Raw genomic sequence first — 27,010 nt, 5'->3', positions numbered from 1 at the left:
TGTTGTTTTGCAAACACCTTCCCGAGGGTGCTGAAGGAAACAGAGAGAGAGTGGTTGGTTCCAAGCTGCCACTTGCTGGCCACCTACTGTTAACCGACCAGGGTTCTTGGCCTTCCCCCAGTCAATAGAAATTGACTAGAGGCCAGACAAGAAACTCAGGCAAGGCTTTCCTCAGGCCCCTACTGTAGCAGGAGGGAGTGAGAATAAAACCAGTTTCCCTTGCTTATTCCTTATATGGGGTGAGGGTGGGGGTGTGTCCAGGGCCCAGGCCAGAGGGGTGGCTGAGGTGGTGTGCCCACCCCTTGGGTAGTGTTGTGTGCAGGGCGCATGCGCAGTACCCTGCTTTTACTGCCAATACCCTGTTTTTGCTCCAGGCACTTCAAAAGTGGAAGTTGGGTTTTTTGGTCTCTTCGTATCTTTTGCATCCAGAATTTGCCCCAACTGCATATGCCCTGGGTTGTTTTTAGTCCCTACAGTTTCTTTGTATTTCATTGCTGGAGGAGAGATGTGTCCAGGTGCAAGCATTGCAGCAAGGGTCCCAGGTCCCAGCCCGTCTCACTACTGGGTTCAGCTCACTGAGCAGAAGTGCCCTTATGGATTTCCCAAAGGGGTCTGTCGGTCTGTATTATTATTCCCATTTTACAGATGGGATTATTGAGTTTCCGTCAGTAACTCCCTTGGTTGCACAGGGCTGTAAGGGGCAGATTTGGAACCAGGATGGAGGGATGCAGCCCCCTCTGCTGTGGAGCCATGGGTGTGAGCTTTCACTGTCGAGTTCGCTTTTGCCTACAGTGCTGTGGCCCAGGACTCAATCTGTTCCTAATCCTAGATCCCCTCCACACACACTCCTGGGAACTTCTCTCCTGACTCTTTCCCCTTATAGAGGGGTTGGCGGAGAGCTCGGCTATTAACCCCATTTCCTTCTTTCTATGCCAAAAGCAGTAGTTCTGGATTCGTTTTTCCTCTCTGTGGTTTTTCCAAAAGCAATCGTTCAAACTACATGTCACTTAAATACACAGATATTTAATTACTTTAAACCAAAGCTATTTTTTCAAAGGAAAGAAGTACCATATGCCTCCACCCCTGAGCTGCTTCTGAGGCCTTCACTAAGCAAGACTGAACAACTCATGCAAAGCCAGTTAGCTTCTCCCCACCTTTGTTTTCCTCTCTGAAGCAGGGGTATTGATTAGATGAGCTTGGGGACCAAAGCAGCAGAGAGTCAAAAACAATTCATAATGGAGATGAGAATCATCATGTGGAATCTGTAGTCCCTTGGAGCCAGGAGAGGAGTGAGAGGCAGACCTTTACATTGGAAGGCAGATTCACTAGGCAAGTTTCATAAATACATTAAAAATACATAAAAATCACATCTGTCAGGAAAATGTCCCAGACCCATATCTTGCCCTGCCTTGGTTTCCTTGCCCCCCCGCCCTTTTTTTTTTCCAAACCTTACTGCCAGTGCCAAAGCAGAGTTATGTCTGAAGACAGGGTGGATGAGGGCAGGGCTACTTGGTGAGGCCTCTCAGTCAGTCTCATGGTCTCCTGCCTGACTGGGCAGTTTCTGGGTGTAGCTCTCAGGGACTGGATCCTCTGCCCTGCGCGAATACTCTCCAGCGCCCTCTGCCAGCCTGCCATCCCCACCTCCTGGCTGCACTGCTAGAGAAGGGCCTCCTGCTAGAGAGGGCAGTTCAGTTTCTAGTGGATCCAAAGCAAAGGAGCCTTGTCTCTTCTCCCTGGCTGTCTTTTTTTGAGCCTGATTCTATCTGGAGGAGATGGAGAATGTGTTATGGTGGAATTCTCTGAAGACACACATGCCCAGATGCAAGGTTGCTGGAGAGCTAGTGAGCCAAGCGTGTGTGGAGATGGGAGTGGCTGTCGACAGGGACTGATGGAGCATGACTCTCTCATCCCCTCCCTGTCTCTGTTGTTTTGCAATCAATAAGTCGTGTCCGACTCTCTGCGACCCCATGGACTGTGGCAGGCTAGGCTTCCCTGTCCTTCACCATCTCCTGGAGTTTGCTCAAACTCATGTCCATTGAGTCAGTGATGCCATCCAATTATCTCATTCTGTGTCGTTCCCTCCTCCTCTTGTCCTCAGTCTTTCCCAGCATCAGAGTTTTTTCTAGTGAGTTGGCTCTTTTCATCAGGTGGCCAAGGTATTGGAGCCTCAGTTTCAGCATCAGTCCTTCCAATGAATATTCAGGGTTGATTTCCTTTGAGATTGACTGGTTTGATCTCCTTGCTGTCCAGGGGACTCTCAAGGCTCTTCTCCATCACCACAGTTCAAAAGCATCAGTTGTTCAGTGCTCAGCCTTCTTTATGATCCAACTCTCACATCCATACATGACTATTAGAAAAATCATAGCTTTGACTATACGGACCTTTTCAGCGAAATAATGTCTCTGCTTTTTAATATGCTGTCTAGGTTTGTCGTAGCTTTGTTAGAAAGCATTAAGCGTACTTCCCTGCTCTGTGGTTCTGCCCCAGATCACTGGGCTGCAGTTGCTGTGCTTCTGCTGCTGTGCTTCTTGGTGCTCTTACATATTAAGGAATGCATGGTGGTGGTTTAGTCACTAAGCCACATACAGTAACACATTTTGTGCATCATTTGAGATGGATTAGAAAACAGGAGGTTGAGGTGGGTGTGCCTAATTTGGAGAGGTCATGGCGAGGCATGATTTCCATCAGGGCTCAGGGTGTGCTGAGTGGCACATGGGTGTGAGTTGTCATTTTAGCCCGTCCACCCTTAAACAAGAGGCAGCAGACAAGCTTAAGCCACCTGAGACTCATGGCATGTGTGTGTCGCCTGCCCGTTCTTGGCCACTTTCCAGGGTCTGGAGAGAGCTGTGCCCTGTGTCCAGGGGAGCAAGGTCAGTGTGGCGTCAGGACACAACATCGTCTTCTTTTTCAGAATTGATCACGTTGTTTTTCCCACTGTCACTTACTTCTGTTTTAAGTTTTTTAAACTTCTTTCCTTCGCCTTTGTTATTAATAAATCTGCTGTGGCCTGCTCGCTGCTCTGCCGAAACTCATCAAGATCTCAACTCACAGGTTTCTAGTTTAGACATTTTATATCAGATTAATTCAACCAATGAACCATGAAAGACATTCTTTATGGATGTCAGGCACCAGGCTAGGACCCATCTGGGGCACTGACCATGAGAGTTCCGGGGCCAGAAAATGGACTTGAGGTGATTTAGATGGGTGTCTGAGGCTATCTTTGGATGTACTTTTGTTTTAAATAGAATGTTCTCAAGCTAATGTCCTGTCTTTAATGTTCCTCACAGAGGGGATGGGCAGTCGGCAAGGCCTTCCACGCACAGAAGGACAGGAGAGATGAAAGTTAATTGGTTTGGGGACCTTGGTACCTTTCCAAGGCACACACTTAAGTGATGTTTTTCACGGGTACACATTGAAATGAATGTGGTTGTCTTACTGAGAGGTGGAAGGCCCCTCTTCCAGCCTGTCTTGTCCATGGTCTTGCTGCAGCTGGGGTGCTGGGGTGCCCTGCTTCCCACTTAGCTGACTGGAGGACGAAGCAGGAGGCTCTGGCTCAAACCTCATGGCTCTGAGGATTCCCAAGTGGAGGGCCAAGTGACAGGGCTCCCCTCTTGCCTGGAACTAGTGTCCAGGGAGGTATCTGTGAAGGTAATGGGGATGAAGGGCTTTCGGGCTTGAGTCCCACCTGTTGGCAGGACTGTCTCTCGGAAAGGGGCTTCTGCACACTGGTAATGATGTGTTGCTGCTACTGTTCAGTCCTTCAGTTGTGTTCGACTCCTTGCAGCCCCAAGGACTGTAGCCTGCCAGGCTCCTCTGTCCATGGAATTTCCCAAGCAAGAACACTGGAGTGGGTTGCCATTTTATTCCCCAGGGGATCTTCCCAACCCAGGGATTGAACCCATATCTCCTGCTTGGCTGGCAGGTGCTTTTCCACTGAACTGCCTGTGAAGACCCGGTGATGGTGGGTTAGAGGTCATTAATTGGAGTCTGTGATCATTTCTTTAACAAGTATTTATGGTGCTTTTCACTTGCCAGACTCTGGAATTCTGTGATGAATAGACACAGTCTACCCTTGTGGAGATTAAAGTCTACTGGAAAAGACAGGTATAAAGGAGTATCATGTAAATTGTGCTATGTATTAAGTAGGATAACAGCAGGGTACCATAAGAGAGAGTCACTTTAGGTTGGTTGAAGGGGTGAAAGGTGTAAGGTGCCAGCTGGGGAGAAGGTACAGAGCAGGAATAAGAGGTCTTGGAGAGGGGAACAGTCTTTGCAAAGGCCTTGGCTCAGAGAAAGGGAAGGGCCTTCGTGTCCTAGAGGAAGTAGGAGGAGAGAGGCCTGGGCTGCAGAAAGGCAGTGACAGAGAGGGGCCTGGCTACGAGCACCTGGGGAGGGAGGCAGGGCCAGAGTGTACAGAGCTTTGAAGGCCACAGACAGGGTCGGCTCTCAGGCCAGGTGTGAAAAGAACTTTTATGTGGCTTTGCACCAGAGAGGGACATAGTGTTGTAGCTTAGGAAGGACTGAGTTTTTAAATTACTTTTTAATTATAGTTTATTGCAAAAGCTTTCAAGAAAGCATCAGAATAAAACAACAATTGTTTATGAATTGAAGATTTAAAAGAACCATTGTTAAAGATCTGGTAGAGTTTTTTTATAATTGACAAGAAAATGTGGACTGAATTTTCTTGAATTCTTATTCTTAAAGCCAGATTGTGTGCTATGTGAGAAGAGCTGGAAGACTAGGTGTGAGTGTGTGTGTGTGTGTGTGTGTTTGCTTCCCTCATTGGAGCTTGTAGCCTAGAGGAGTAGGAACACAGATGCATATAGTCTAGGCTAGCAGGTCAGAATCCTATAAACTAAAGTTAAAATTTCAAGAAGGGAGCAGCCATGCACAGCTGCAGTTGGGACTGGGCCAGGGGTAGAAGGCAGGGAAGGGGCAGCACGCCAGTGGTATTTACCATTTTCCTAGGAGTTTAAGAGTGAGTGGAGACTCTGGCTCAGACACTTTGTGACTTGCTCAATCCTATACAGCCTTTATGTGGCAGAGATGGGGGACCAGGGTAAGGCTGCTCAAAGCTCATCTTCTGTATAAGGGCTTCTTAGACTTCCAGATACTTCCCTACATGCAATCTGCATTTTCTCATCAGAGGATGACTTTAAAATGATGCTGGAACATAGTAGGTGTTCAATGAAAGTTAGTTTCTCATATGAGACTCCAGATGCTCAAGGAACCAGAAGGTGGGGTGACGATTCTTGCCAGGCTCATGTGAGTTCACATCTGCCAAGGCCTTTCTGTTTGTCGTGTGGGGGTTGTGTCAGTGGTCATGGTTAGTGAGTACCCTACCAGCAGAGTATGTCCCCTACCCGCACTCCACCCTGATCATGCTCATCCCACTTACTCATAATATCTAGTTCCCTCTGGAGTGTGACTCCAGGTCTTCACACCCTGCAGGTATTCACAACATACTTCATGGATGAATGAATCAGTTGAGTCATGAAAGGAGCTGGAGGTGCAGGGCCAAGCTGATGGACTTACTTAGAAGCTCTGATGGGTCAGCCAACTTGCATAATGATGCTGCAGGTGAGGGTTAGGGCTCTTATCATGAGGTCAACAGCATATTGTATTCCCTCTATTTTCTGCATAGCACCTACCACATTCCTAGTCACCCAGAAAATACTAAGAAGTGCCTGTGAAACCCCATGGGGAACCTGGAGGTAACCTGTATGTCACCGTGGTGTGGAAGTGGCCCTATTCTTGGTGGGGGGCGGGGCATCATACCCTGATTCTTTTCCCTGCCCTGACTTGGTGGCTGGCAGCTTCCTTACAGCCCACCCTCTCTCTGTGCTCTGTGACTAGATATATCTGAAGGTCAACCATCCTTTGGGGCCAGAGACTTGGCATTGTTGATGGTCAGGTATCATCCATCTCATCCACCCCTTGGGTCCCTCAGAGCTGGAGGTCTGTGTTTGCTGAGGACTACAGAATGGCCTTTGGATCTACCTTCAGGAAGAAAACAGGAGAAGGGCACCACTGGGGATGCACTCTGCCAGCCACCACAGGCCAAGACTGAATAGCTTTCTGTGACTCCATTGTGGTTCTTGGTGACTGGCCTAAATTCACTGTCTTGCTTCATCCAGGAGGCTTGCAGGCTCCAGAATCTCCTGTCTCTGAGGTCTGCCTCTGCTCCTTGGCCCTTGCGACTGGCCCTTCCTGTCCTTGAGAGTAAGCTAGGGAGAAATACTCCAGCCCAAGGTGCCTGCTCAGCCAATAAGAAACTTGGGAAAACAGCAGGTAGCAGTCTTGAGGGTCCATCCTCTGTCCTGGGGAGAAGCCTGGTGCCAGGAGGCTTGGTCTACCTGGTGCCAGGGAGGGGGCCTGGACCACAGCTGCTGCTGTCTGCCCCCTGTGTGAGCTCACAGAGTACTTGCCAACTGACTGGCACATACTGGGGTGACACTTGATTTCCTGCTCATCTACTTGCTTTCTAACTTCAGCAATTTTTCCATGTGCCTTTTTTTTTTTTAACTTCATGTTATGGGGTAAAATTGGCTTGCTGCTCTTAATGGCTCTGCTGATTACCTGTGGACCTTTGGTGGTGAATCTAAGCACTTTACTCTGCAAATCTTGGTAGCTGTCTTCAGAACACAGGGTTGGGATAATGGACCAATGCTTCCTTCAGGGTGCAAATTGGTACAACATTTCCAGTGGGTATTTTGACCTCATTGGCCCCTTGGTTCCATTTTGGACACCCTATCTCATGGAAGCAAATACAGATACATGTATATATTCAAGGATGTTCAGTGTACTTGACCACAATATTAAAAAAAAGAAACAGCCTCCTTATTATCCATCATATATAAGAATGCTTACAGAAATCAGAGCATGCCTTTTGTAGAATCCCCTTCCTTCAAATGACGTCTGCTTAAACTCTTGTGGTACTGGGAGCCTCCATCCCCAACCTTCTGAGATGGAACCTCTGTCCTTGGACAGTTCTCACTCTGTGAGATGTCTTCCTTGTATTGAGTCAGATATTTTCTGTTAGTAACCTTTATACATTGGTCCAGGTTCTACTCTGGAATAGCATTTGGACACAGGGTTACTGCTCTCTGTGCCGATACATCCTTGAGCATCTTTTCTGTATATGGGAGGAGCTGGGGACCTCAGTGAGCATAGTCCAAAGTGGCCAGTGCTAAAGGCCTGTGGGGCATGAACAACGGACTGGGAACAATGGCCATGGGACAGACGTGCTTGGGGGAAGGGAAGGGCTGTTTGAGACTTCTTCCAGGAGGGGTGGCAGTGGAGCTGGTCCTTGGGAAAAGGTGAGAGGAACCTGGAAGGAGAAGGTGTTGAGAAAGCACAAGACCAAGAGAACTAGGCTTCATCCTTGGCCTCCCCACCCAGAAAATCCCCTACCAGCTGGGCTGCTGCAGAGGTGAGGAGTTTGTCAGTGGCTCCAACCTTGGCTTGGAGAAAGCTTTCAGATCAAGTGAAAGTTACAACGTAGATGTGACTGTGCTTGCGTTCTGCAGTACTGGTGGTGAGTGGTGTCGTGTTGATAGTTTGCAGATATTGATGTTCAGCCGAATCTCCTTGGATCCATGTCTCTATCAGCTTCCAGCCTGTCTCATTCCAGGCTCTCAGTCATGTCTGACTCTTTGCAACCCCATGAACTGTAGCACATTAGGCTTCCCTGTCCTTCACTGTCTCCCGGAGTTTGCTCAGACTCATGTCCATTGAGTTGGTGATGCCATCCAACCATCTCATCCTCTGTCATCCCCTTCTCCTCCTGCCCTCAGTCTTTCCCAGCATCAGGGTCTTTTCCAATGAGTCAGCTTTTCGCATCAGGTAGCCAAAGTATTGGAACTTCAGCTTCAGCTCTGGGCCTGACCTAAAGAGGCAATGTCCCTAATGCCATCTACCCTCCTCTGTTTAATTTTGCTGACTTATTCTTCCTATTAGGTCATATGTAGCCCTCCCAGAATGGGCTTTGTTGCTGGTGACTAGAAAACAAATGTGGCTATTTCTTCCCTCATGCACATGTCCCATAATAATGAATCGCCTCCCAGGAATGTAAGAATATATTTTCGAAGATGACATCACAGAGCCAGTGACAGAATTGCATGTACCTGCACTCAACCTCGTGTGCACACCTGAGCTCACATACACTTAGCTGGAAGCTGTAGCAAAACCCGCAGTACTTCTGTTCCCTCCTGCAGAGAGGGAGGATCAGGAATGCTCAGGGAGAGAGGCAGTGGAAATTCTCAGCCCTAGGCTTCTTGCTTAACATTTGATTTTTTTTTTCCCAATTAGTGTGTCCGTTGCTAAAAGATTTCCTCTAAGGTCTCAGGGCTAGAAAGGGACCTTGCTTTCTTGGACCAGCAAATAAAGACGATCAGCAAACAAGAAGTCAAATGGGGATGCCAAAGGTCTTTGGGTAATAGTGACAGTTTCTCTTCTGCTCCCTTTTAGGGAGAAATGGATTTTTAAAACAGTACACTGCTATCCATTATCCTAAGGGAATAAAGGAAGCTTAACTGTTCACTTATATTTCCCTAATAGCTGCTATTACACTGCTGGCTTAGCACTTTTCATTAACAAAGCAGAATTTTAGTTGTGGCCTGTAAATGTCTGTGTGTGTGTGTGTGTGTGTGTGTGTGCATGCGTGCGTGCACATGTGCACCCACCCACACAGACTGGTTTTGCATGCAGGCCCCAGCGGCCGAGCTCTTCCACAAGCTGAACTCTGAGTTAAAACCCCTGCCTCCCAGCCCCTGGTGCCACTGGCCATGTTGTTTCGTTGCCTTAATGGAAGGTGACTGCAGACAGTCTCTGAGCACTTAGTGGAATTTACATAATCACATCCGCCCGCTAATCCTCCTGATCTGGTCAGGAGACACTTGAGGGCATTGTGAGTTTAGGTTTGATGAGGATCCCTGGACATATCTGTTTGGTTTCAAGTATAAGGAAACCTTGATTCAAGTAATGTGCAGAATGGGAGAACACCCAGAGATCTGGGTTTATAATCTGGCAACTTCCTTTCCTTTTGGCCTTTAGCCATTGGCCCACAAACTGCTTCTGACACTCTTAAATGTAGAATGGCCTGAGGGTGGTGATGGGGGTCCTGAAATAAATAGTGAATGTCTTGCTGTTAGAAATTTTCTTGAGCAAGTCAGCAGTCTGTGAGACTCTTTGGGCTTCCCTGGTGGCTCAGTGGTAAAGAATCCGCCTGCCAAGCAGAAGATGAGGTTTCAGTCCCTGGAGAAGGGAATGGCAATCCACTCCAGTATTCTTTCCTGGAGAAGTCCATGGGCAGAGACTCTTTACTGTCTCAAGATGTGAGTAAGAATAAAAACAGTTAAGGTAACACCTATCCCAAATAAATTCAGTCATTCAGAATAATTAAATATCATTACATTTACAAAGAATTGTTACAGGTAATATGTGTTTTAGGAAGTACATTTAACACAATGCTAGTATTATCTTTGAATTCTTTACCCAATTACTGGCACATAGTAGGTATATTGGGTTTCCCTGGTAGGTTGGACGGTAAAGAATCCGCCTGCAATGCAGGAGACCTGGGTTTGATCCCTGGGTTGGGAAGATCCCCTGGAGGAGGGCGTGGCAACCCACTCCAGTATTCTTGCCTGGATACTTGCTATGGATAGAGGAGCCGGGTGGGCTATAGTCCATGGGGTCACAAAGATTTGGACACAACTGAGTGACTAAGCACAGCGCAGTGCAGTACGTTTGTTATGAATGTTTAGTAAATAGACTGTCTCCAGGATCCTAACCACCTTTGGAATAATTATACCTTCAGCTTTGATAACTTTGCTTAAATAGGCCCTGAAAATACAGTAATGAAGAAACATAGTTCAATAGATCTGACCTGTTGGTCTTCACCAGAATCTTTTGAGTATTCCCTGATGCTTTTATGCAGATGAACTTCCTTTATTCAGCCCTCCTTCCTGCACCTGAAAGATCTTCTGTTTCAATCACCTTGACTTTTTCAAACATTACTGGAGAGAGGCAGGGCTGGCAGTGAAGGGTAGGCTTGACAACATGCATTTCTTTTAAATTTCTGAAAATACCTTCCATGTTTAGCTTTTGAACAGATTAAACCAGCAATACCTGGTATAGAGTCAGATACTAGATATATGGAGTGACAAAGCTGAAGTTCCCTTTCTCACACCCTCACTCCTACCTGGCAGAGGGTGTGTTCCCTGGTATGTGCCCTCTTAATGCATTTCCAGCTCTTTTCTACATGCACATACAATGTTTTTGGAAACTCTCCTCTGGCTATTGAATCTTGTCATCTTTGAAGGTTAGATGCTTTTCCAGCTGCCTGGGCCATTACACAGCTCAGGTGAAAGGCAGGTCACGGAGGCTCAAGTTGAAATGAATTGCAGGCCAGAGGTTGACATTCACACACACACAGATGTTCCTACTTTTGGAATTGCATCCATACCAGCCACATGTCTTTTTGGTGGCCCTGATTCTGCTCTAAAAACTAAAAATACATACTTTTCCTATGGGTTTGAAGTAGTAAGCTGATGTGGTGGTGGCTTGGGAGTATGCCGGGGCATTGAGGGCTTTCTGTTGATTCTGGCACCTGCTTGTCTCTTCTGATGCATTTGAGCCTTGACCTGGGAGATATCACACGCTCAGCCTCCTTACTTGGGCCAAGCCAGATGGAATGAAGCCACACAGGGTGCTGGCTTACTGTGAGTGATGTGCAGGCCTGAATCAGTGAATTAGTAGGTGCTTCTCCCTGATGACCAGGGTCCACCTTGTGGTCTTGGTCCTTCCCATCCAGTAGGTCTTCTTTGCTCACAAACTCTCCCTGGCTCACTCCTCACACTTCTTCCCATTTCTACCATCACTTTTCTCCTCCTTGGAGCTGCTGGCAGGTGTGAATGTGACAGTTCATGTAAAGGGCCTGGAACATTGTAAGCGCTCAGAACATGTTACTTACTCTTGCTGGTAGTAATAATAGTACCAGCAGAATAATAAGGCCTCAATAAATGTTTAGCTGCTATGCTCATTATTATATATTTGCCCTTTAAAATTTTAAGCTTCTGTAAACAGCTTGTGTTTGCACCATGTGAGTGCCTGGTGGTGCTTACAACACTCCAAGGTGCTCAACAGTTACTCCACAGAGACTGGGCATTTTTTTCCACAGTTCTCTAATAGGCATCTGTTTATTAGGAAACCTGAACTCTCTCTGGACAGGATCTTATATCTGGGACCTTCTTCATTTGGGAAAGAGACTCCTGAGCCCACAGATACCAGGGTGTAGCTTGTCTCACGTGGGAGTCTGTCTCTCTCACAAAGCAGCTTTTGAAATGACACAAGCCATTATACTCCTCCTGTGTCATTTTATGACTTAGTATAATGACTCAAATAACTCTAACAATGGAGGAATTATAGCTTCATTTTACAGGACAGATTATTTCAATGGTTAACATATTTTCCCTTTTAATTAGCATTCATTATTTTGTCTCTGGTTCAACATAGTCACCGTATCAACTGTCTGAGTATCTTCCATCCTTGTTTCAGAAGCAATTAGTTCTGATTTTGCAAACAAATTCAATCTTGGTTTTCAATGGGCAGTTTGATATTAACATGATAATAAGATGCAGTGATCCTGGCTGCCAGCAAACAGACACTGTGATTACTGGAAAGGGTTGGCTCCTGGGTGGGTTCTCTAGGCCTCTGAGCTGACAGATCTGCCATAGAGATTTGATGAGAGAACAAAGACAGGTCAGAGAAGAAGGGACTGGGACTGGTTAAGCAGACCTCTGCTTTTTTGCTTCTATAAAATGGGTTAATGATAGCATCTACCACCAGGGGGTCATTGTGGGTGAGGAGTCAGGGAAGTGTGATCAGCATTTAGAGGGATGTCTAGCAGTCATGTAAAATAGCTGGAGTGTTGCTGCTACTATTTGTGATCTAGAATTTGCTTTCCTCTTTTACCAGCTGTTCATATGCAGAGTAAAACATTTCTATCAAAAGTTATGCAAACATGTTTAGAATGCACAGTGTATTGAATAAAATGTAGTGGTCTTGTCTTCTTCAATAACTGAAAAAAGTCAGCAATTCTACAGACAGTCTTAGCGGCCCCCAGCCCTGCTGCATTGTGCAAGTATTTTTGATACACAATGTTGAATTTCATCCTCTGGGATTGATATCAGGAAGTTTATACTGGCATATATATTTATTGCTGGAAAAATTACTGTGGAAGTCTTTGTTCTGATACTGCTTTACTTACTGTGGGCCCTGATTATGACCCTATTCTGCCCATGGTCAAATGAAATACTGAGTTACAACTCATGTCATCAAAGATTCCCTTGCTTATCACATGGGGAAGTGGCAGGGTTTTGGATCTGCCTCAAGTGGCTAGGGTGGGGATCTCAGAGTAAGGAGTGGCTGGGTCCAGTGGGAGGCAAAAACGGGAAATGCTGAAAAGTGGACTTGAAAGTTAAGGTCAACCAGGTCAACTGGTCAACCAGTTATCAGGAACTAGGACAGGGAAGAGCTGTCATGATCTGGTCTATCTTACTTGTAGTTATTGTCATCTTATAAGAATGTAGTCGTCATCCACTCTGCTGCCAGTGGTGAGTTGCTCTTGTAAATAAAATGAATATTAATAAATGTATTTGCATAGTATACCTTATGGAAATCCTCTGAGTGGTGTTCCAAAAAGTAGTTTTAGAACAAATGTCAACACGCGATTCTGTGCTGTGCTGTTAACTTGCTAGGAGGTCCAAGTATCACAGTATTTGAACACCACCCACCAGTGTTTGCTGGCAATTTCTAGTATTTGGATTTTCACTTTAAGCTACATTTCTTTATAAACACTACTAAACTTACTGTATCCTATTCGATTTAAAAAAACACTTAAATATAGTATTGAGAAGAATATAGAAAAAATTATTTCAGTAACAGTTAAGATTTCTTGAGAATTCTCATTTTTCATTCTCAAATTGGAAAATTATTATCAGTTGGGAATTTGGAACCTGTGCCTTGGAGGTCCTCTCCTAGCTTTGGAGGCAACCTACTTTCAAAAGATGGGGAGTCCCTTAGCCCTCATATATACAGGAGAGCCCTCTACCCACTTCCCTGCTGTCTTTAGACATTTTTGCTAATTGTTTTTCAAGTCTGAATTAGAATTTCTCAGTCTATTGAATTCTTGCTGCTTAAACCACATGCTATTTTTGTCTTCCAGTTAGTGCTAATAATTTCCAGAAATAAAAGGAGAAAATTCTGAAGGTCCAAATTAATAAATTCATGTATTTCACTGAGCACACCCATGTCCCAAGGGTCAACCATGTTTCCAAGCCCCAGGATCACAAATATGATTAAGGCCCAGTCACTCTCCTTGAGGAACATGCAATTTGTTGTGGAAGATAGACACACAATGAACTGCTTTGTGTTGTGGTGACCATCACAGTTGGATATGAACGTGATTAACGCTGAGCTTCCCTGGTGGCTCAGTGGTGAAGAATCTGCCTGCAATGCAGGAGACATGGGTTCAATCCCTGGGTCGGGAAGACCCCCTGGAGAAGGGCATGGCTACCCACTTGAGTGTTCTGGCCTGGAGAATCTCGTGGATAGAGTTGCTTGGCGGACCACAGTCCATAGGGTTGCAAGGAGTCAGACACAACTGAAGCTACTGAGCATGCTCAGATGCATGCACATGATTAATTCTTCTTCGGGTAGGGCTCCCAGAGGGCAAAGAAACTGCATGGGAAGCAGTCAATTTGAAGCTTGGACAAGGGGCAGACATTTGCTATATAGGTAGAAAGCATTTATTTACCAAGTCATACAGATTCAAGTTAGCATGACATATGTAAGGGGCTGATGTGGCTGGCTGGGGATAGAATCAGTAGGACTTGAGTGATGGGGAGAAGTGTTGAGCACGGGGAGGGGAATGTCCAGGATGGGCACCAAGGCTTTTAGCTTGGGTGTACCCCAGGTCCTGTCTGAATCATAATGGCATCTTAACATTGATCCAGCCTAATAAAGATGCTTGCTTACAGACAAGTTGGGGACCACAAGTGATCACAGGACCATGCTGGACTGGGAGTGCAGCCTGCCTGCCTGTGGGAAGGGCCCTGGGTGGCTTCCTGGGGGAGGGGAGTTTTGAACTAGGCCTTGAAGAAAGCCTTATGAGGCAGGCAGGAGTGAAGGGGAGAAACGTGGGTGGGGATGAACGTGTTTCAGATCTGGGAAAAATCCACACGATGGCGCAGAGTTCTTTGGTGGGCTCTGGGAAGTAGCAAAGAGTGGCTGGAGCAAAAATATTTGGTGTTGGCGGTCAGCGTATATGTACACATGTGTGCATGCATACATGCGTGTGTGTGTGTCCATGCCTGCATGCAAGACTGTGTGTGCATAGGGTGTGTGTGTGTGTATGCATGTATGGGGGGTGTCTGCATGGTGTATGTGTGTATGTACATGCATAGGTATGTGTGTATATGCATGGATGTGTGTGGTGGAGGGTTGGGGAGGAAAGTGGACAGATAGTGGCCCGGTGAAGATAGGCTTGGTCAGTTGAACACCAAAACTAGAAGTTCAGACAGGCCCCAGGGGGTGAGAAGATGGAGGGTTTAAGCATGGAATCGCATCATCAGATTTGTCCTTAAGAATCATCTTACTGCTTCAAAAGCATACATACATGCTGGGAATTTGGTAAACTTAAAAAAAAAGATTCAGTTCAGTTCAGTTCAGTAGCTCAGTCGTGTCTGACTCTTTGCAACCCCATGAATTGCAGCACGCCAGGCCTCCCTGTCCATCACCAGCTCCCGGAGTTCACTCAGACTCACGTCCATCAAGTCAGTGATGCCATCCAGCCATCTCATCCTCTGTCGTCCCCTTCTTCTCCTGCCCCCAATCCCTCCCAGCATCGGAGTCTTTTCCAATGAGTTAACACTTCCCATGAGGTGGCCAAAGTACTGGAGTTTCAGCCTTAGCATCATTCCTTCCAAAAAACACCCAGGGCTGATCTCCTTCACAATGTACTGGTTGGATCTCCTTGCAGTCCAAGGGACTCTCAAGAGTCTTCTCCAACACCACACTTCAAAAGCATTGATTCTTCGGCGCTCAGCCTTCTTCACAGTCCAACTCTCACATCCATACATGACTATGGGAAAAACCATAGCCTTGACTAGACAGACCATTGTTGGCAAAGTAATGTCTCTGCTTTTCAATATGCTATCTAGTTTGGTCATAACTTTTCTTCCAAGGAGTAAGCGTCTTTTAATTTCATGGCTGCAGTCACCATCTGCAGTGATTTTGGAGCCCCCAAAAATAAAGTCTGACACTGTTTCCACTGTTTCCCCATCTATTTCCCATGAAGTGATGGGACCAGATGCCATGATCTTTGTTTTCTGAATGTTAAGCTTCAAGCCAACTTTTTCCACTCTCCTCTTTCACTTTCATCAAGAGGCTTTTTAGTTCCTCTTCACTTTCTGCCATAAGGGTGGTGTCATCTGCATATCTGAGGTTATTGATATTTCTCCCGGAAATCTTGATTCCAGCTTGTGCTTCTTCCAGTCCAGCATTTCTCATAATGTACTCTGCATAAAAGTTAAATAAACAGGGTGACAATATATAGCCTTGATGTACTCCTTTTCCTATTTGGAACCAGTCTGTTGTTCCATGTCTAGTTCTAACTGTTGCTTCCTGACCTGCATATAGGTTTCTCAAGAGGCAGATCAGGTGGTCTGGTATTCCCATCTCTTTCACAATTTTCCACAGTTTATTGTGATCCACACAGTCAAAGGCTTTGGCATAGTCAATAAAGCAGAAATAGATGTTTTTCTGGAACTCTCTTGTTTTTTCCATGATCCAGCAGATGTTGGCAATTTGGTCTCTGGTTCCTCTGCCTTTTCTAAAACCAGCTTGAACATCTGAAGTTCACGGTTCACATGTTGCTGAAGTCTGGCTTAGAGAATTTTGAGCATTACTTTACTAGCGTGTCAGATGAGTGCAATTGTGCGGTAGTTTGAGCATTCTTTGGCATTGCCTTTCTTTGGGTTTGGAATGAAAACTGACCTTGTCCAGTCCTGTGGCCACTGCTGAGTTTTCCAAATTTGCTGGCATATTGAATGCAGCACTTTCACAGCATCATCTTTCTGGATTTGAAATAACTCCACTGGAATTCCATCACCTCCACTAGCTTTGTTCATAGTGATGCTTTCTAAGGCCCACTTGACTTCACATTCCAGGATGTCTGGCTCTAGGTCAGTGATCACACCATCATGATTATCTTGGTCGTGAAGATCTTTTCTGTACAGTTCTTCTGTGTATTCTTGCCACCTCTTCCTTAATATCTTCTGCTTCTGTTAGGTCCATACCATTTCTGTCTTTTATCGAGCCCATCTTTGCATGAAATGTTCCCTTGGTATCTCTAATTTTCTTGAAGAGATAAGGATAAGCAATTGACCGAAAGAGAGGAAGCAATGCTGGTGATCTCCTGATTGTCTTCCCTTTTCAGCTTAGATTTTCTGTGTGGAGCCGAGAATAGGGTGGGTAGCGTGGCTGCCCCTGGCACCAGCCAGACTGGGGTGGAGGTAGGGTTTTGAGGCCAAAGGGAGGACTGGCAGGACCTGCCTCCCAGACTAAATTGCTTGTGTCGCCCCAGTTGATTAATGTCTGTGACACCGGGAATAGCAGTGCCATCAAGACACCTTCATCGGATTTCACTCTTCATTGACTCAAGAAGTGAAATATCTGAGAGCCTGAAAGCTTAGTCCCTTGCCTCACCTGGGTTGGTTATTTTTTATGGTTTGCACTGAATTGCAGGGATTGAAATATATACCCAATAACCAGGGAAGTTATGCTTCCTTGGGCTCACATCTACTTGTACATTACTTTGTGTAATTTGGCCTCTGGACAGAGAGTACTGATTTGGGTGCCATTTTCTCACGAGTCCTAGTGGAATAAGAAATACTTGAGTTTGTCTGAATGTAACAGGTATGCTTGTCTCATTAGAATTGGGAAAACTCAGCATGCTTTGGCCTTTGTACCTTTAGTCCCCAGGGCATCCCAGGGTCAGAGGTGGTTCCTCCTGGGCATGATCCATGACCACCTGGCATGGGGTATGAGCGAGAGCTTCCTCCTCCACAGGTGTAGAGTCAGGGACAGTGTTTCAGAAGGGCTTTATTGATAAGACTGAGCCTTGATAGTGAAAATGTAGATGCCAAAGTAGGGAATTAAAATGTTCCCAGAGAAATGCAGTCAATTTCAGGGTAACTTCAACTTGACAAATGTATATGAAGTAACTTGGCTGTATTTCTTTGTGACAGTGGGCACTTCACTTCTGCTATTCACTTGTGTGTCCAATTCCTCATTTATAAACTAAAGTCCTTAGACTAGATTCATTTTAAGGGGTTTTCAGGCTCAGTCTGTGATTTTGTGATTAACTGCTAGTAACCAGTGCAGTGGTCAGCACTCAGGGATCCACCCACTCACCCAACAAGGCTATATTGAGCATCCTTGATGCCCCAGACCACTAGGAAGCCCTAGGAAGCCCTAGAAAGCCTCATCTCTTTGTCTCCCCTTAATGTATTTAATGGTGAAGTTCAGGTCCAGAGACAGGGATGACCCATCTTTACTGGCTGGTGATTAATTGGTAGTTCTATCTTTTCCTTAATGCCAGTGACTCAGCATTCACTTCTCCCTGGCCTGCCTTTGGCTAAGCTCCTGCCATCTGCCTTCCTCTGGGGCATCATCGCACATGGTAGTCTGCTCCAGCAAAGCTGCCCACTCTCTAGACTTTATTACCACTCTCTGGGAACTCAAAACAAGAATTACTTTGGCTATGGGCGCACACGCTGGGGACTGACCCAGGAGAGAGGCTGCCAGACACAGAACTGCTGCCTGTATTTGCTGATTCATTATCAGCGTCAGACAATCTGCTGTGAGAATGATGATAAATGTGTGGTGTTCTTCTGAAGGAATCACCCACTCCGAGATTAAAGCCCGTGCCGGCAGCCTGCTTGTCTGCTGCCTGGAGTCTCATCCCCTCCCATCCCTTTTTCCGTAATGCAGAATACATCTTGAAAGAAGAAAGTGTGTTTGGTTAAAGATAATAGGAGACCCATATCCATGTGATTTAGAAATGTGAACAGTAGATGTTTTTATTCCAGACAGAGAGGCAGGGACAAGGTGAGTAACTGCTGAGGAAGCAGGGAGGCATTTGAGAGAGGAGCCCTAGTGGTGAACGTGTAGGTGCCCCCAGTGAATCATTCAGGTGAGTCATCTAAGTGTGTCTGAGGAGGGTTGAAGGAAAGCCATCCCGACACTCTGTGGCTGTGTGATTGTCACCATTACCTAGCCACCGATCCTTTCTGGTGGGCAAACCCTTCCCCAGCTTGGTTTTAGTTGTCCCTGTGAGTAAAATGAGTCATCTGGACCAGCCATCCCAAGTGCCCTCATAGGACTTCCTTTCCCAGTTCATTGTTCAGATGGGCTCAGTCTATGACCCTGCCTGGCCTGGGGTCCCCAGTTTCTCTAAGGTGTTGTTCACAGGGTGTGTGGTCACCCTCCTGATGTCAACCGCCAAGGTATTAGGTTGGCCAGAAAGTTCATTTGGGTTTCCCATAAGCGAGCGAACTTTTGGGCCAACCCAATAATTCCCCAAATGGACCTCCTTCCTCTTACTGCCTCCCACAAATCGCTGGGACAGGATTGAGGTAGGATAAGAACCAAGTTGGTGGATGCCATTTGTGTCTCACTGTTGTTCATTTGGAAGAGGGTAGGTCACATCAGATGCCACACCTGAATTCCCGAGGTGCTGAAGATCCCTTCTACACTTGGCAGAAAAGATTTACTCCTTGTGGCCCGTGAGTTCTGGGGAGTTCAGCACCAACTCCAAACCTAGGGCCTTAGACTTAAGTCACATTTCTATGGCAATGGTGCTTTCATTCCCTACAGCTCCATCTGATAGGGCATATAATAATGATAATGGGCTTCCCTGGTGACTCAGTGGTAAAGAATTCACTTTGCCAATGCAAGGGATGTGGGTTCAATCCTTGGATCAAGACGATCTCCTTGAGAAGGAAATGGGAACCCACTCCAGTATTCTTGCCTGGGAAATCCCGTGGACAGAGGAGCCTGGCTGGCTACAGCCCACAGGGTCACAAAGAGTAAGACACGATATAGTGACGAAACAACAATAATAATGGTAATGACATTTTGATTGCTCCCTTTTTTCCAGGCGTTGTACTGAGTCATTTACATACATGAGCCATTTTAATCCTCATACTATCTGCTTGAAAGAGATACTATTCCTTGCCCCCCGACTCCCCACCACTTTAAAGATAAGGAAACAGAAACTTACAGGGTGAAATATCCTGCTGTGATGGCACGATAAGTGGCAGAGCTGAGGTTTGGACTTGTATTTTCTGGCTCTGGAGCCCAACTAAGCCCCTCACAGGATGGCCCAGGCAAAGTGTGTCAAGGGCACAGTACCCACCTGGCTTGCCTGTCCGCCACCCAGCCCTGGCCCCTTGGCCAGGGATGTGGCTCCCAACGGTCTGCTGGGAAAGCAGCTCCTCTAAGAGAGGAAGGGTGGCCGTAACTGCAGGCCTTGATTTTGGTGGTTTATGATATGAGGACAGGGCTCTTTCCGTGGACATAAGCCATCCTAATAGCGCCATTTATCATTATGACAAAGGTTAGGCTAGGGAGATGCCGGAGCTGGAATGAAAGAGTAGAATTCTGATGATTTTAGCAGCTGAAAGTGACATCACCTCAGAGCCGCTGTCGCATGGCAAATTGAAAGCTGGACTGAAATTGCTTTAAAACATATCCAGAGATGCTTTTCCACAGCTGTGATAAAGCCGTTTGGTTGTGTTTGCTTCTATCTAGACTACTCTCTGAGTCGTCTGTGCGTCCTCCTCCTTGGAGGCATCTGAGGCTCTGGGTGCTGAGTGGGGACACCTGTGATCTGCCACCCTCCTCAGGGGGCTGGAGGAACTGACAGAGTCAGTTTCTCATTGTCTTTCTAGTGTGTTGTCAATGTCTCTTCAGCACAGGAAGCTCAGTGCTCTGTGTTGGCTTGGGCGGGTGGGATGGGGGGTGAGAAGGTGGGAGGGAGGTTCAAGAGGGAGCGATATATGTAGACCTATAGTTGATTCACTGTACTATACGGCAGAAACTGGCACAACCTTGTAAAGCAATTATATTCCAATTAAAAAAAGTAAGTCATGTGTTTACTACATTTTTAGTGGCCACATTGCTTTCTCCTGTCCATCTGGTGGGTGAACCTAGGTTTTTGGGACTGTCTCCTGCCTGCTATCAGTGAGCTGGACTCCATGCGGATGCTAGCCAGGGGACTTGGGGATGCGCGGGACTGTTTGACCAGCCCTCTTTTACTTGGCCTTTATCCAGGTAACCTGGAGGAGAAAGACCCCTGGAAACTGGAGCGACAGTTACTTATGCCCTCTTTTTTTCATCCTCAGGCAAAAGAAGGGGACAGTGGTCCACAAGCACTGGGTCGGACCTTCGAATCTGGTCAAGTGCAAGCCCTGCCCCGCGGCACAGTCAGCCATGGTCTGTGGCTCCGATGGCCACACCTATACATCCAAGGTCAGTTTTCTTCATTGTCTTTTTTTTTCTTGTCATCAAGAAGTACTCTGTGTCTGCTTGTTCTGACAAGGCTCTCTGGGCGGAAACAGGACCCTGTGAATCTTGGTGGACTTGAGGTCTTGCCTTTGATAAGTTGCCACAGGAATAGACTCTTTGACTGAAGAGATGAGATAAAATCATTATGATCCATGTAACTGGAGTGATCAAGGGCTAAGGGGAAGAAGGGTGATTCCAAGAGTGGCCTGTGGTCCTGAAGTGAATCTAGACCAGCTTCCTGGAGTCGATGAGGGAGCAAACTGTTCCAAAGATGTGAGTCATTCAACCTAGCTGATGGGTAGCCAAGATATGAGGGGACCCATGAGGGGGGCACCACGTCTTAGGGACGGCGAGGTGAAAGGAAGGCGAGTGATGTCAGCACATGTTCAAGCAGCATTTATTGTGTATCTAGAATGTGTCCAGTGTGACACCAGACCCGGGGCTAGAGGGTCTACCGTTCCTTTCTCTGGGGACTTCAGGCCTTGTAGTCTAATGGGAGGGGGCTTGCTAGTATGGAGACGGGTCATTTTAACTCAAATCGATGAAGAGAAAATGATTTCATAGAAAAAGGAACTAGGGATAAAGTGGGTCTGTTTATTCTTATCAGAGTAATGAGGAAAAGAAGAGGAGCTTTTCATCTGGGCTCTAATAAAAGGAATTCGAGGCAGAGGGGCAGGCATCACCAGGGTGAAGGAGGGAGATTTTGTTCTTGGAATTCCGAATAGTCTCCTTAGGTAAAGGTTGTCCATCTGTGTTTGGGAATGGAAATTTCACTGGGTTAATGAATGGAAGAAAAAGAAACCACAAAATTGATAAGGGTTTACCTATTTGTTCTCTTATTCAACAAGTATAATTCAATACCCTCCTTAATGCTACGTGTGAAGAGTTGTGTGCAGGAGTCTCAGGAACTTTCTGTGAGACGTGGGTGGGGGGCAAGGAGTGAGGCTCTGACCCTCCCATCCCCTCTAGCCACAGCTGTCCCACTTTCATCTCCTTGTTTCCTGTGGAAAGCTCATTTGCAGAATAGAGTCGGGGATGACGAGAGTCACAGATGGTGACTCCTTGGGCATTCATGGCCACGTGGCTGTGTGGTCCCTGGGCTTGGGCTGTTAGGCTGGTCCCACCTCTGTCCATTCCCCACTGCATGGTGCATGGCTTCCATTCTCTGTGGTCCCCTCACCATCTGATCTTTACACCATGGAGATGGCACAGGCCGGGGGTCCCTTCTGCTGTCCTTGGAAGCTTATTTGGATTATGGTGAGGCTGTGCCAGGCTTTTCTACTGACTCTTCTTGATGTGAGTCATGTCTTTTTATTCACTGAAAGTAGACTTTTATTCTCTCTGTTTTTCACAGTTTTCTTACCAAAGGGAATATATGTAGCAAAGTGGGAAGCCGAAGGTTTGTCTCGCTTGGACCCAGACCTGTGTAATCTGCTTTAGGAGCTCAATACTGCCATTACTGCTTGGTAGTCATTCCTTTGTTCTTTCAGCAGGTTTTGCTGGAGCCCTTCCTATGCACCAGGCTCTGTGCCGGGTGCTTGGGAATGTATGATGGAGTGGAAAGAAGCATGTTGGTTCTTCCTCCTGACCTAAGTCTGTAATCCTTACCCCACCACCCCCCAACCTGAGACATGCTGTGTGAATTACAGCTTCTCCGCCCAGGATCATGGCCAAGAACTTCCTGGCCAGATAGCCCAGACCAACCTGGCTAAGTATGCCCACCTTCCCCTATTCCCTGCTCCCCTGACCCTGAAGGAACCAGAAAAATGTTCTAGATAGAAAAGATAGCATGGGCCAAGGCCCTAAGGCAGGATGATGAATTCGAAGAACTGAGAGTATGCCCTGATGGTGGCTCTGACAATAAGGGGAGAGGCACAGGGGAGGAGGAAGCAGAGGATGTGAGAATGGTCCAGGAGGAGACCGTCAGTCAAAGCTAGGAAGGTGAGCAGGTGGCTGGGCTGTGCCAAGCTTATGGGACACTTGTTACTGTAAGTACCTTCTTGCACATGTCTTTCTTAAGAGTGTGTAGTCCTAGAGGCAGAAATAATGCCCCTCTGCCTTCACCAGGCACAGGACACACAGTGGGTGCTCAGTATCATGGACGAGAGAGAGGAGCCCTTGCAGATTCCCACTGAGAAGGAATGGCGAGATTCCAGTTTGTGCAGCCCTTCCCGAATTTTAGTGATTGGGTTCCAGAGAGCTCGGTAACTGAGAGAAATCAGCCATCCCCACCCTGGGCCAAGTTGCTTAGCTAAACATCCACCCGGGGGCCCTGGCAGAGAGGGGCTCCTTGCAACGAGTCTGTCTTTGTGAAGCTCCAGTTTGTGCTGTTCAGTTATTCCCTCCAGCTCCCGAGTGAACTGTCTGATCCTGGCATCTGTGATTGGAGACGAGCCATGAAGTGTCAGTGAGTGATCAGGGGCTATTTGGGCAGGTGGCACATTGCACATCAGACTCCAGCAACACCCTGCCTGCTCGCCTCTGTCTCTTATTCGCAGGAGGAGCTTCAAGTGCTTTTAGCTCCCTGTGACCCTTGAGCTACAAGGAGCAGTCGTAACCTGTCAGATGTGGCTTGAAATGCTGTCAGTTGCCCAGGGAATGTCTCTGCAAATGTTTGCTGGTCAGGGCCCCCCTGCAGTTTGGGCAGGAAAGTTGGCTTTTTGTGTTAGAGAAGGTTGCTTGCTTACAGGTAGTGATAAATAGCTTGTTTGAGAGGCAGGATCAGAATTTGAAAGGCTCCTTTGAATCAAGAATGATTCCTCAAAAGAGAAATGGCTTCCAGAGTCTGCTGGGCAGAGCCCCAAAGCCTGCCCCAGCTCCAGCCCCAGCCTGTTATTCCTCTAGTGCCCCTGAATTCCTGCACCTGCCTCAGTCCTGCTTCCCAGACCTGGTCAGCTGTCTTTTCTTGGAGCAAAAGCCTTCTCATCAGAAGTTGTAGTACCCTTCTCCCCATCCTCCATGTAGGGTAGCCTGAGGCCCAAAGAGTCAAACGCAGTGGCAGAGTTTGATTCTCAAGCTTCCTGCCTGGTTATATGTAATCACACAATTCTAATCAAGTTAAAACAGAGGGGAGGGACTCGTGGAGGGCCATCATTGCACTGAAAAAATGGTGTGTGTGCGTGCTAAGTCGCTTCAGTCGTGTCTGACTCCCTCTGACTCTATGGGCTGTAGCCTGCCAGACTCCTCTGTCCATTGGATTCTCCAAGCAAGAATACTGGAGTGCGTTGCCATGCCCTCCTCCAGGGGACCTTCCTAACCCAGGGTTCAAACCTGCGTCTCTTATGTCTCCTGCATTGGCAGGCAGGTTCTTTACCACTAGCACCACCTGGGAAGCCCAGGAAAATGGTGTGAACGGTGGTTTTTGACATTAGTGTCCTAGTTTTCTATCTTAACTTCTAGAAAGTTGAAATTCTCTTTTTCCAAAAGGAATGAATAAAATGCTGAAGGTGTGCATTGACTGCCCAAGACCTCTGAAGCCAAGACCAATTCTAAACCCTTGTGGTGTACAATTAAACTTCCTTTCAGGGGAGATATTTCAGACTGGTCAGGTTCACTTATTGGAGTGCTTTAGTTATTGCCCCTATATCCACAACCACTTCTCTACTGAGGTTCAAGAGCACATTTTAGTCTCCCAGACAAAGCTGTCACAGGACCGCCAATAGACGGGCACTTAATAGAGTGAATGCGTTGACTGTTAGTGAACAAATGACTTCCCATCCCCTGGAGTTATGACCTTTTTGAGGTCATTGGGGTCAAGAAACAAAGGACAGAGGAGTCCAGGATGCATGTATAACTAGAAGTGATTTTATGTCATAAATCAAATTCACAAAAAATTTGGCAAAAATGTATTACAACCCAGTCCCACCACCATCAAGGAAATCTGTAAGAAACGGTCAGTGTTCCAGGGGAAGTGCTAACCCTTTCACGGATGGATCAGAAGTCTGGGGCGTGCCGTCAGGAGCAGGGTGAGGACAGAGACTGCAGGAGCGGGGGAGGACAGAGAGTGTCAGCTCTGTTCTCTTGGTGTTTGTCTTTAGGTTCCATCGAACGAACTTTCTTTCTGCTCTGTACTCTGAACGATCAGGAGCTCCTAGAACAGAGGGAGATGCATTTAGAACCTCAGTCTATAGCAGGGCTCTTTCAGTGACCTGGCACCAGGGATGCTACTCAGAGCTCTGTGACTCCCCCAGGATCAAAGATAAAATCTACAAGAAGGCACAGAGTCTGGAGATGAAGGGATATAAGATGTTACATGGCAATAAATGACTCTGTATTAAGACTCTATAAAGCATAACCCACAACAGATAAGGGACAGAAACCACTGGGAACAGGCAAGCAGAGGCCTGGCATGGTAGAGCACGGTGGAGACCCTGCCCCTCGATGTGGCTTCTAGGCAGTAAGGATGACCCTCATCATTTAACTTGCCCTGAGGTCCTGGTGAGGAAAACTGAAGCAGTCCAGAAATTTGGTAAGTGTTTGGTGAATTCTTTCTTACTGTCGCACATTATGCTAAATGCTGGGGATGATGCAAAAGACAAAGCCCTCTTTTCACAGAATTCACAAGGAAGGTAGGTTACGGAGCAGTCTCCTTTCATTAAACTAGGTGTTCAGATAAGGGATGTTTGGGGTGCTGCGGGACATGGAACAGAGCCACCTCAACCAGTTTGGAGGTGTGAGTAGTCTTCTTAGAGGGAAGCAATGGTTCACTGAGATCTTAAACCTGGAAGGAGTCGCCCAGGGTACAGATCGGGGTGGGAGATATAGACAGCTCATTTCATCAGAGCAAAGAGGGAGTTGAAGAGATGAAACACAGCAAGAACCCCCTTGAAGCACTGCTGTGGTGCTGTCATACATGGACTGGGGATAGTGGCTTAACTACCTACAGAAATGAGGCTCGAAAACTATCAGGGACCACTTTTCCAGGGCATTGAAGGCCAAATGAGAGGGGTGGGACTTCACCCTAAGAAGCCTGGTGGTCTTACTAAGGATCTATATTTTGCCTCCACTTACTCTGGCTGTACACCAGGAGTGGTCAGGGCAGGACTGGACTTGTATGGTGGCTGCAGAGCGGGATAGAATGCAGTCAGAAGAGGCATTCAGGAAGTCATAGCTGGACTTGGCGACTGTCTCAGTTTCAAATATAGAGAGTCATTTTAGCTTTGAGCTCAACAGAAGGACATTTTCACCATCTGGGTCCCGGTGGGACTTGCAGTTGCTCTTACCAATGGCTCCGTGGCCTCAGCCTAAACCAGAGGGAGCCTAGCATCTGTGAGTGCCTTGCCTTTCTCTGCTGTTAAATGCACAGAAAGATGAAAACTCCTGGGGTTCTGGCTGCTAACTTATAATTTTACCTGTAAGAGGGGAAGCGTCACTGTCTAGCTAGCCCAGGCTTCAGGTGGGCAGTCTCAGCTCTTCCTCCCTCTGGAGGGGAGAGGTCTTTGGGAAAAGTGTGAGCAGATGTGGAACAATGCTGGGGTCCTGGGAACTCAGAAGGCAGCTAGGGTGGAGTTCCCCATGGCTCCATGTTCTGGGCCTGCTGACTCTCTCCTGGCTGGGCCTTTTTTACAATTTGTTTTTATTGATTTATTTTCGACCACATCATGTGGGATACAGGATCTTAGTTTCTGGACCAGGGATCAAACCTGTGCCCCCTGCAATGAAAGCATGCATTCTTAACCACTGAACTGCTAGGGAAGTCCTCTCCCTGGTCAGACCTCTTTTAATAGTATTTCCTTGATGCCTCTCTATTTTTATACCTACGTGACCAGAGCTCAGCTGTCAGGGCTGGGCCTGCTTATATTGAGGCAGAAGCCATATGGAGGAAGGAGAGGGTTCTTGGCTTGCCCCTGGGAACCTTGTTCCCTGGCATCAGCCTGGCTGTTGGGATTGGGGAAACTAGCAGGCAAACAGTCCTCTGCTCTGCCCCTCCCCTCCCAACAACACTTATTCATTAACTGCTGTGAAACAATTAGCAAATGGCTCCTTTCTATCTGGATGCAGAAGAGAGATGCCCAGTTAGGAAGTGCTGTGGAGGAGGACGGTTCTCCTCTGTTCTGAGAATGGGCACGTGAAGGAGGGGGAAAGAGAACTTGCCTTACAGGCTTGGCATTTCTTTCAACATATTGTCGCTGAGGATTATATTATTTTCAGAGTCGTCTTAATAGTTTCCAACAGTTGCTACCAAGTAAAGGTCATGTTTGAACTTCTTGGCAAATGGAGTCTCTGTTGGCCGGCATTTCCCATGAACAGTCTGTTCTGAGGGTTAGCATGAATCCAGGCCTGAATCTATGAGCCTTCTCAAGATAGCATCAGGCTCGGTGTGTCTTCTTAGTCTCCTGCAGACTTCTGTGGCCCTGTGTCCACGACAGGCATGGGTGAT

At 46.9% G+C, this 27,010-nt stretch overlaps 1 protein-coding gene across 2 annotated transcripts in view; it reads left to right on the top strand.

Moving 5' to 3' along the window:
• Positions 1 to 27,010, top strand: part of SPOCK1 (SPARC (osteonectin), cwcv and kazal like domains proteoglycan 1) — a 584,625-nt gene that overhangs the window by 387,433 nt on the left and 170,182 nt on the right. For both annotated transcript variants that reach the window (XM_061423580.1, XM_061423579.1), the window contains one exon: positions 20,469 to 20,595. In XM_061423580.1, the coding sequence (XP_061279564.1) occupies positions 20,469 to 20,595 (127 nt within the window). The remainder of the gene's footprint in view (positions 1 to 20,468; positions 20,596 to 27,010) is intronic.

This window comes from Bos javanicus, chromosome 7, assembly GCF_032452875.1.
Source record: "Bos javanicus breed banteng chromosome 7, ARS-OSU_banteng_1.0, whole genome shotgun sequence".
Classification (NCBI taxonomy): Eukaryota; Metazoa; Chordata; class Mammalia; order Artiodactyla; family Bovidae; genus Bos; species Bos javanicus.
The sequence above is the reverse complement of the archived record's forward strand: the minus strand, read 5'-3'. Positions and strand labels throughout refer to the sequence as shown.